Below are 10,108 nucleotides of genomic sequence, written 5' to 3' on the forward strand. Positions count from 1 at the left end.
CTGTGCTCCAGACCCTGCCCCAGCTCCGTTGCCCTTCTCTGGCCACGCTCGAGTCACTCAATGGCCTTTTTGGGGTGAGGGGCCCAAAACTAAACCTGGTCAGCGAGGGGCAGCCTGATACAAATTGAACTGAAGTCAGTGAGTGGGAACTTCTGTGGCATTTGTCTGCGTTTTTTGCTTTGGGCTTTCTGTCCCCTACCCCTTGCTTTTTGTATCTGTGAAATGGCGTTACTGTGGAAAACAACGAAGGCTCACATGTAATAACGAGTAACCCAGGACAAATGGGGAACAAAACTATTTTCTATGCAGAATTTGAATTGTATTCGGGAAACAAAAAGTACTGAATACCTCATCAGTGGAGGACTGCCCGCTCCATGCGTGATGCCTGAGGGCAGGGAGTGAAGCCCGGACCCACAGCAGCGATGCTGGGCTCAGGGCGCCCTGGGCCTGCAGCCATGCCCCGAGGACACTCCGAAGTGTCCGTGGGGTTTGTGTGGCAGGACAGGCCACGTAACGCCCAGGGGTGAGATCCAGGGCTTACCAGAGGTGTTGTGACCTGTCCGTGGGGCTCGCTGTGTGATAAAGGGGCTCAGAGCCAAGGGGGACAGTCATGACCCCTTGCTCAAGATGGCCAGCGTGCTCCGGCCGTGGCTCCTCCCGTCGTCTAAACCCTCGCGCTGAGGATTAGGGGTTGGTGCAGCGGATTTTCTGGTTTTGGCTTCGTGGGGTGTTTTTTTTTAATGATTTTGAGAATATATGGTAATGAGTTTATTTTTGCACCCTGGCAGCAGAGTGAACTTTTTCTAATTCTGTTGCTGTATAAGGGATTGAAAACAGAGTTTGAGGAGTCATAACCATTTGGTTTTAAGCATATGGACTGTGGGAGGGTATCTAGCAACAAGCTTAGAAATGTGGATGGGTTTTCTTCTTTTCTAACACAGTCACACGTTCGTAACATGAATCATTTTTAGGCTATTAGATGCTAATGGTTGGGTATGTTGGTTACTTGTCAGATCACCAAATCAGAATAATTCAGGTTCAGGATGGGGTTGCTGAGGGCTTTATCTACTTGTCTCTTGAAACTTTCAAGGATGGAGCCTGCACAGGCTCTGGGTAGCCTGTCCCTCTGCTTTCTCCCTTCTACTCATTGCTCACTACTTCTACAGCCTTTCTGTTTACCTTTTTATTACCTAGTTTGTAATGTTAAGGACCAAATCCTGCAAGCATTTGTAGAGCGGCTTAACTCTTGGCATTTAAGCAGCCTAGGTGAAGAAGGAATTAAAGAATATCATGTCTCCTTCTGGGTCATGTTAATTGGATGACATGGCATTAGTCCATGCTACAGCCTGGAAGAATGGGGTCCAGATAAGCGCTAATCACTCGAAAATTAGTTTAATATACTTTTAAGCAATCTTTGTTAAATTTCCTCTTTCAACCTGAAAAATCTCAAATGCCCAGGATCCAAAGCACTGTCAGTGTTAGCAAGCTATTAAGATCCATTTTTACTACTAAGCATCTTACAGTCTAGAGATCCAAGGAGAAAAATGTAAATTAATTAGTGTGGGTAGGAAATAAAAAGAGGATGAAAATCACTATTCTCATCATTAGCTACCTGATTTTGCTATACTAACGACATCTTGGGAATTTATGTCTACATGTCTTACTTTCACTTTGTATTGCCGTATTTATTAACTTTAATAATTACCAGTATATCTGATCTTTACAAATGAAGTACTTCCACGTGGGCTCCCCTACTACCTAGTTAACTTGCCATCATCAGGATTTTGACCTGGTTTATTTGCCCCTGTTGTATTGAGAGTTAAATTTCATAAATTCTGTTAATATAGTTTCTGCTGAACAGCTGGAGTGCACCTTAGAAGAACTTCAATATCAAAGACAAAATTAAATACTGAAACCCAGCATATATTTATTCAAAGTTTCAAAGGAGTTAAAAGTAGCCAAATTAATAGTCGACACAGCTTTGAATAATTTTTCCCTCCAACAACTGCAATAGAATAGTATTGATTTAAGTTTGTTTGTTCCCTCTCTGCAGAAACTGGCTAGTGATTTCATCTAGTAAAAAGTTTGCTTCCAGAAGCTAAAGTCTTGTAAAAGCGGAGTGCTTCTGACCTCTGTGACTAAGGGAAGTCTGGCATGAATTCCTCAGGATGCTCTTCATGAAAATAATTCACCACAAAAGCCTTAGAATAATGCACAAAATATTAAACAGAAAACTCATTTTCTCCTACAGATTTCTGTTGAAGGATTAAATGACCATCCCATGTGAATTTTAAACAGGAGTGGAAAGGGCAGTTTCGCTAAAAAATAACAGAATAAAACAGGCTGATAAGATTTAGTCCACGTGGGTTTTGGGTGTTACAGAATTGGTACAGTTTCTGCATATCAATGCAATTTCTTTTTAATAAGAAATTTTCTAGACTTCAGTATTTAAGTTGACTTTGTCCAGACAATATACCCTCATAAAACTATTTTTCTATCTTTAAACTTTTCCATGATGAGTCTATATTAGTTTTTAAAAGACAGATGTAGAAGTTTGTTTGTCTTTTGTTTGTAGATTTGTCTCTTCATTTGTAGAAGATGTTTTTGAAACTGTTTATGAGATTTGGATGCTAATGGAATAGATTAACATTTGACACAGATTAACATTTGATAAAATGGTTGTTTATTTTTACTCCATCACAAATCACATTTTCAACTACTACTTTAAATACTGTCTGGAAATTACTATGCAGACACGATGCTGAATACTTTTTACTGACTGTTGCTATGTAGTTGGGACTGTATACTCAGGCTTTAAAACCCTGTAGTGATGGTGTTGCCCAATAAAATTTTTTCTGCTCTGTTTGAGCCTCAAGATCTGTAAGCAGCACAACTAATCCTGTCCTTACCCAAATCCCAGTGACCATAGGCTGGGGAAGCCTTCAGGGTGCTGACTCAAGCCTTTTCCCCTCTGAAATTGTGTCTAGAGTTCCTGAGAAGTTCCTGAATGTATTTTTTCATTGCAGAAATAAGTAGAATTTTTGAGGGAAGTGGGGAATCAAATTTAGATGTGTTGATTTTCCTATTGATTTCTAAAGCAGTTAAAAGATTTCTGTATGTTGTCTTTTTAATAGTGTGTGATGTCTGAGCAGTTTCCTATTTATTAAAAAAAAAAAAAAAAGAGGCAGTAACCTGGTTTTCCTTTTTTCTTTTATACTAAGTAGTATGCATTCGTTTCAACAAAAAGACAAAATAGTATAAAAATAGATAGAAAAATGTAAATTTCATATGCAATTTTATTCCCGAAAAAACTAATCTTGGAATATTTACTAACAGTATCAGCATTTTTGATACTGAAAAGGAACTAAAAACCCCTTAAAGTACAGCAGGGGTTTTTTACCTTCTACACTGTCTCTAGCTTTTGTGCCACGTTGTATTAATGCTCTAAAATGTAATCGTGAGGAGGAAGAATTTAATTACATTGCTTCTCCTCTCTAGCTTCTCATGTGCTATACTTGACATTACAGGATGCAGCTGGGTAGTCAGTAGGACAACTTAGTCCTTCTTCTAAGATGCTGTTTGACTGCAGTTTAAAAATAAAGGTTTGAGAGAGCTCTGAATATTTTTAATGTTACTGTGTTCAAAATTGAATTTTATTTTATTTTTTTTAAATAAATTATGGAAAAGTTAGGGTTCTCTCTTGAAATTTTTGGTTTGTCCCATAAGAGTATTGACTATATTTTTTCTTAAGTCTCCCCCATCTACTTGGGTGAAAGAGGTCAAGACTGAGGAGGGTCTGAACTAGTTGTAAAAGCCGTTAGGGGACGGTGCAGGAGGTCAGACAGGATGATCCTCCCGCTCTGACCCCTGATCACTGACAGCTTGGAGGGTTCGGTGCCCTCAGGGATAACCCCAGGTTTTCACTTCATCTTGGAACGCTTTAATCTGATTTTTGATTTCTGTCCCCAAAAGGTGTTTTGACATCAAAATCAATCACGTAACTGCAGCGGTTGTCACGCAAACCCTTTGCAAAGGTGCGGCGTGTATCATTGCTTCTAGATTTAAGAGTAGCTCGAGCATCCGTACTAATGAAATGCTGCTGCTCTTGGTTTCCCAACTGTAGTATTTGACTTGTGGAGGAGCAGAAGCTCCAAGGCAGCCTGTCTTAGTGGTGGTTTTATCAGTGAATTTCTCTTTTATCCTTTCTGGCTACTTGTCTTAGTAATTCAATCTTCTCGTAGTTCCTCTGTTCTTCACTGTCTTCTGGTTTTAGAGTTCGTGCCTGCAGCATATAGTCTCCTGATTGTCAAAGAGATGAGCTGATTTTTGCTGAAACTTCCCCTGCAAATGTTGCTTTAGGCGAATGCCCATCATTGATAGCCTCAGTCCAAATGGCTATTCTGGGGGGAATACTGGAGACCTGCCTGCTACGCTCTTTGTCTGTCAGTAGGGAAACTCCTGAAATCTGCATTTCTGGAGTCACTTCATTTGCAGTGTAAGAGGGAGAAGCTGGAAGGTTCCTTAACTTCCAATCTGCCGACTTAGACATCAAGATTTTAAAAAATTTCCAATTGGATTTTTCTTATCTAATGAAACAAAAATAGTTTCCGTGATAGAAATGTGCTAAGCTGTACCTTCCCAGGCTGCCCTGAGCAAGAAATTCCAGAGAGGTGGGCTCAGAAAAAGGGAGGCACAGTAGGCTTTGGCTATTTATATGCTTCTATACACTGCTCTAATGGATGAAAAAATAAATGAATTGGTTCTTTTCCCTGCACAGAACAGCATCATTCCCCTTTTTGCTTAGCTGTTAAGTAGAAAAGATGAAGTTGAAGTTTTCCATCCTTTTTCCCTTCACTTCTAGGCAGCTAGGCAATAACGTATAAATGCCTCTGGGTCTGCTGCCTAAATCTGAGACCGAGCAGAGAATTAAGGGGTGAAGGGGGAAATCCTATGCTTTTTAGAGCTAGCTGACATTTGTACCTTCAGTTTAGCTTGTATCTTCACTGTAATTAATTGTCATCTTTATACATTTTCATCTGTAATATACTGCCCCATTTTCTGAAATACTCTAACCCCACGATGCGTTTGCTTTCATCTTACCTGCAACGCGTGAAAATAGTTGGGGCTTTTTTTCAGACTCTAATGGAGGAGGAGAATTAAGTTGTCAGTGTGAAACACATCAGAGTCCTGACGGCTTCACGTCATGCCCACTGCCTGTCTTACTCCTTCACTTTAATACTGTACGTGCCAAAATGGGTCTTGTGCCTGATAAACTTTAGGAGGGGAGACTCTGTTTTGGAGAAATAAAAAGCGTTATCCTTTTACCTTTTCTAGTGAGTAATCACCCCAAGTGTTTCCTTATGTAGGAGATTATAGCAGGTACAAGCAATCTTTAAGAAAACCTTTAAGCAGTCTGTAACTTTATCTGTTTGACAGGAGTGAGCAAACCTGTATTCCCCTGACAGAACCGTAGAGTGCAGCGGGGCTGCCAGAGGAGATCTTTGCACACAGCAAAGCCTTCACTCCTGGGTTGCACGAAGACTTTAAATGTCCAATTTAAATCAGTTAGTGGTGCTGTTGGTGTTGGGCAGGATGTATTTGCTGGACATGTTTTAAAACAGTGTAAGAGTACTTAAAAGCCTGGGCAGCCATGTTGTTCTACTGAGAAAACTGTCTAGATTGAGTCTGTATCTGGTTGTCTTTGCTATACAGTCGCTCAAAATTGCTTCCCAAATCCAGGTGTTAACGCTGTAAAAATAAATCTGAATGATGTTAACTTGTTGGACAGAACGTTCTCGGGTTCTCTAGCAATGTGAAAATGAAGCTCCTGACTTCACATCCACGAGCTACAGCAGTAGTAGTGACCATAACCTTGATCTGAAAAGTTTAGACTCGTGTCGAAACAGGTGTCTGTTGAATTTTACTAGTTTAGTGAAGTTTAATTTGTTTTCTGTTTTTAAACTGTTCTTGTGGTATTGAAAAATCAGTTGATCTTGCATTAGTGAATAAATCATTACTTTAGCTGAGGAAAAAGTGGGAATATTAGTATTTTTAACCTACCTATAGATAATACATGCACTGTTCCTGCATGTGTCGCAATTAGCCGTGTCTTGACCAGTCCGATATGAAAGCCTACAAAGACAAGAACATGAGGTCATTAAAAAGTAATTTGTTTTAACATGGTTTTGCCTTCTACGATGCTTTTCATAGAAATCAGAACTTCAGGAATTTTTTTTTTTTTTAACTTTAATATCAAATACAAAAATCTAGCCATTAGGAAAACAGGATCAAAAATAGCATATTCAGCTTCACTGAACCATGGGAACATGAAGTTATTTTGAAAAATGAGTCTTTTAATGACTGCAAGGAGGAAAAAAAAAATTCCATTATACTTCTGTAAATTAAAAGGGAAAACAACAGGGAAACCAAGTTACATGACCCTTTTTCTACATAAAGCTGCTGTGTACCAAAGTGATGAACTGTAAATGGACACACAGACATGACAGGGCTGGTTTACTGTTGGTTTTTTTTTTGTTGTTTTTTTTTTTTTCTCCTGCTTTCTGAAATACATGAGGCTTTTTCTAGTTATTGCTGGATGTATCAAATCAATACTGGAAAATGGCATTAACTTTCTAGAAATTTTGTCCTTCAGCAGTGAGATCTGAAGATCTGTAGTAGAGATGTTTATGTCTTAAAAGGAAGAAAATTTAAATAACTTCCTCTGCTCGCCTAGCCTACCACTGTCCCTTGTCACACTTTAGTTTGAAGTCTGTTACAGCAGTGTCTCTTAATTTAATTTTTTTTGTTGCTGATTTGGTCAATTTGAATTGAAAAGGTTTTTGTTTGTTTGGTTTTTTTTTTAAGGTATGCAAGTACTTTTGTGAACATAAAAATTTTATTAAATTAAAAAGAACACAATTGCCCACCTATCAACACAAATGTTCTTGAATGAAAATAAGTTTAAAATTCCTAAGTCAGTATTTATCCAGTTATACTTTCTTTATTTCTAAAATCACAAACTTAGAATCTTTTAAAGTTATTTTCAGTTGGTGTAAAATACATAGTATCTCCTAAGTTTCTTCTTAGTTGTTTTTAAAAAGAAGTGGGGAAATAGCTCAACTGTGAAATTTGGAAAGTGTGGAGTATAGATCAGGTCAGGATTACTTAAGAAAATGCTTCCGAAGCCAGGGCTGCCCTGGAGCCTGGGACCTTCCTTACCCAAGCAGTTCAACTAATTGACCTCAAAGAATTCGGCGTTGGCTCTGGTTAACAGAGCATCTCTGCACCTTCCCTGCCCCTCCCTGCCTCGCCGTGGGGACAGGCCCCTTTGCCTCCGCTTCCCTGCCAAAGTAACAATAGTGAAAAAGACAACGTTTGCAGAAAAGTTGGCTTAGTTTTTAAGTGACAGAATATCAAATCTATACAATAGAAAGTGTAATGGGAAACGATACACAAACTGTTTAATGTGCCTCTCTAAGATGGAAAATCAGCATTTCCTAAAGAGCCTGCAGCAGTTATTTTTCTTGGTGAACATACTGTTTTCTTTAAAAATGACCATCTCGCTCTGTGTCACTTTTCCTTACTCTTTTAAAGGTTTGAATATTGGTTTAAAAGTTTATTACATTACTTACAAGTTTATATCAAACACATTTTTTTTTTTATTTTTTTTTTTTTTTTTAAAGAAGAAATTTATCAGTGTGAACTGGAAGGCGCAGAGAGTGAACCTGAGGTACATTAGACCAACCTTGTCTTCACAGGTGACACTTCTGCATCCACTCTGATTACTCTGACTGTCAGGTTTTTGGGTGGTGTCATGGCAAAGTGCTCTCGCCCTCTGACTGCAGCTCCCTGGCACAGGGGCAGCACAGAGAGCAGTTCATGATAGGGTGAATCTGCTTCTAGAATAAAGACTGGTTTTCCCTCCTAAAGCAAAAGGCTAGGTGGAGTTCTTGCTGATCTAGTTGGTTTTTGTTATTTGAAGAGGGCTGGAACACTCTGGGCTTACAATTTGATATCAAGTAATAATTCAGTGGCCTCAAAAACTTTTTATTCAAAGGAACATAGTCAAATTAAGTAGATTACTACAATTTCAACACAAAACAAAGCCAGATGTGCAAAAGATCGTTACAGAGTAGGATTGCCATGTTATGTACTATTCCTTATGGGAAAAAAAAAACCCAACACTGGTTTATATTTGATTATATTTAGTTTTTATACTTCTTTAAGAGGGGTGGAGTATCTGTTTTTCAATTCTGCTTTTAAAATCTCTCGCAAGTTGACATTCAAATCGTCACCACGCTATTAAACTTGGACTTGTAAAATGTTTTTTTCCAAGCTATTGATCCAAGTGCTAAAAAACAACATTTCAGGTTTACAGATCAGTAGGTGAAAGGCTTTATTTACTGAGGACATAAAGAGCAGTTCGTAATCGCCTTCGGAGGAATACAGCTGAGGTGTCTGAGTGCCTCTTTATAGGTGCTGGGTGCCAGGTTGGGTGGGTTTTTCTTGTGGTGTTTTTTTGTTGTGGTGGTTTTTTTTGTTAGTCTCCAGTTGGGACATTTTCATTCATCTTTTTTACACCTGCAAACTACCATTCAAATACACAATTATCTGGCTCGTAGACTAACAATCTCCTCCTCTCTGCCAGTCTCTCCTGTTTCTGCACAGGGCTGCAGGGTTTATGCTGCTCGTGTTTGACCCGCTTCTCCGCTCCGATGCTTAAGAAATAATAAGGGGTTTTTAATAAGATTTTCAAAGTCCAGTGTTTATGAAAGCAAACTGTATTATCCAAGTTATTTAGCCTGCTTATACCTGTCCCCGTTATCCTGGATTGCTGTGAGATGAGCCTTGTGACAAAAAGTGACAGTGACATCTTATTTTTAGAGTTCCTTAGGAAAATGGTTGGTTGTATTTTAGGGACACGCCTGGTGCTTTGCTCTGAAAGAGCAAGAGTTGTGAAATAGAGGTGCCCAGGTCATCTGTTTACAGTGAATCTTGAAGTCTTTATTTTTATTTTTCCCCCTAACTGGGTTGTTTGAGAACCATGGCTTTCACTGTGGGACTGGGACAAGGGGGGAATTTTTTGTCTGAAAGAGAAGGGAAGATGAGTATTCCTGTGTGTGCTGAAACCCATGAGTGGAGAAGGGGAGGGATAAATCAGAGCCCCCAGGACAAATCTGCAGCAGTGACAAATCCCACTCAGTCTGGCACGGAACTTTGAAACACTTTAGTGAGCAGTCAGACGGGATTAACCACCCAAGTAAACATATCACAGTGTTAAAAATCATACAGCTCTGTCCTGGATCCTTTCCTTCCCTGTATGCTCACACCTGGGAAACAGAAGTATGTGTATGGTCGCTCTTAGTTACCTTCTCACTATGGTGGTTTACCATCAGGTTTCCCCCAGCCCATCTTAACAAACCAGTAATATTTTAGTTGTGATAAACTCACCGAGTGCTGGTAGGCTGGTTACTTATTTAGCAAAAGTCATGCTATATTTAGTCTGAATGTGGATGTGTCAGTTCAGTCATGAACTATACTCCTGCTTCTGTAACTGGCAGGTTTTGAGATCTTACTAAAAATAAGGTATCCTATACACTTTAGGTTAATAAACTCTTTTTCTCAAAATTGAATCTTCGGTATTTTATTTAAATTAGTTTCCAAAGCACACAATGATCTTTAAATTCCCAGTAATTTCAGACTTCCAAATACTTAAAAAACATATTTCCTGGTTGATGGTGTAAGGCAGCCTCATTAAGTTGATGAAAATGGTCCGTTGATGATTAAAAATGATATGATATTTGGATGATCAATCCTAAATACTGATTTCTCAGCTTACAGGCTCAGCACGGATTGGCTTTAGCATCATTGTCATTCACCAACTGCACTGTTTACACTGATACATGTTTTTTCTAGTCGGATATAATTTGTGATGAACTTTTCTTAAATCACCATTGATTATATATTGAGTATATTCAGCTTTTCAGAGATGATTTTCCTTTCAGACTACAGATTTAGTAACGTTGCCTTCTCTGAACCATCCTGTCAGACTCCTTGGTAAGTCCTAAGAACACTACCTGGTGCAGAACACTGTGTCCTGTGAGGGTTA

General features: G+C 39.0%; 2 protein-coding genes across 3 annotated transcripts in view; one reads left to right on the forward strand and one right to left on the reverse strand.

Annotated features, from left to right (window-relative positions):
* The window catches only part of DOCK1 (dedicator of cytokinesis 1), a 279,035-nt gene that overhangs the window by 87,359 nt on the left and 181,568 nt on the right, over positions 1-10,108 (forward strand). The window lies entirely within an intron of this gene.
* Positions 1-10,108, reverse strand: part of INSYN2 (inhibitory synaptic factor 2A) — a 43,104-nt gene that overhangs the window by 3,483 nt on the left and 29,513 nt on the right. For both annotated transcript variants that reach the window (XM_026851153.1, XM_026851152.1), the window contains exon 3: positions 6,061-6,132. In XM_026851153.1, the coding sequence (XP_026706954.1) occupies positions 6,061-6,132 (72 nt within the window). The remainder of the gene's footprint in view (positions 1-6,060; positions 6,133-10,108) is intronic.

The sequence above is a fragment of the Athene cunicularia genome (genome assembly GCF_003259725.1).
Source record: "Athene cunicularia isolate RWA chromosome 6 unlocalized genomic scaffold, athCun1 chr6_part1, whole genome shotgun sequence".
NCBI classification, from domain to species: Eukaryota; Metazoa; Chordata; class Aves; order Strigiformes; family Strigidae; genus Athene; species Athene cunicularia.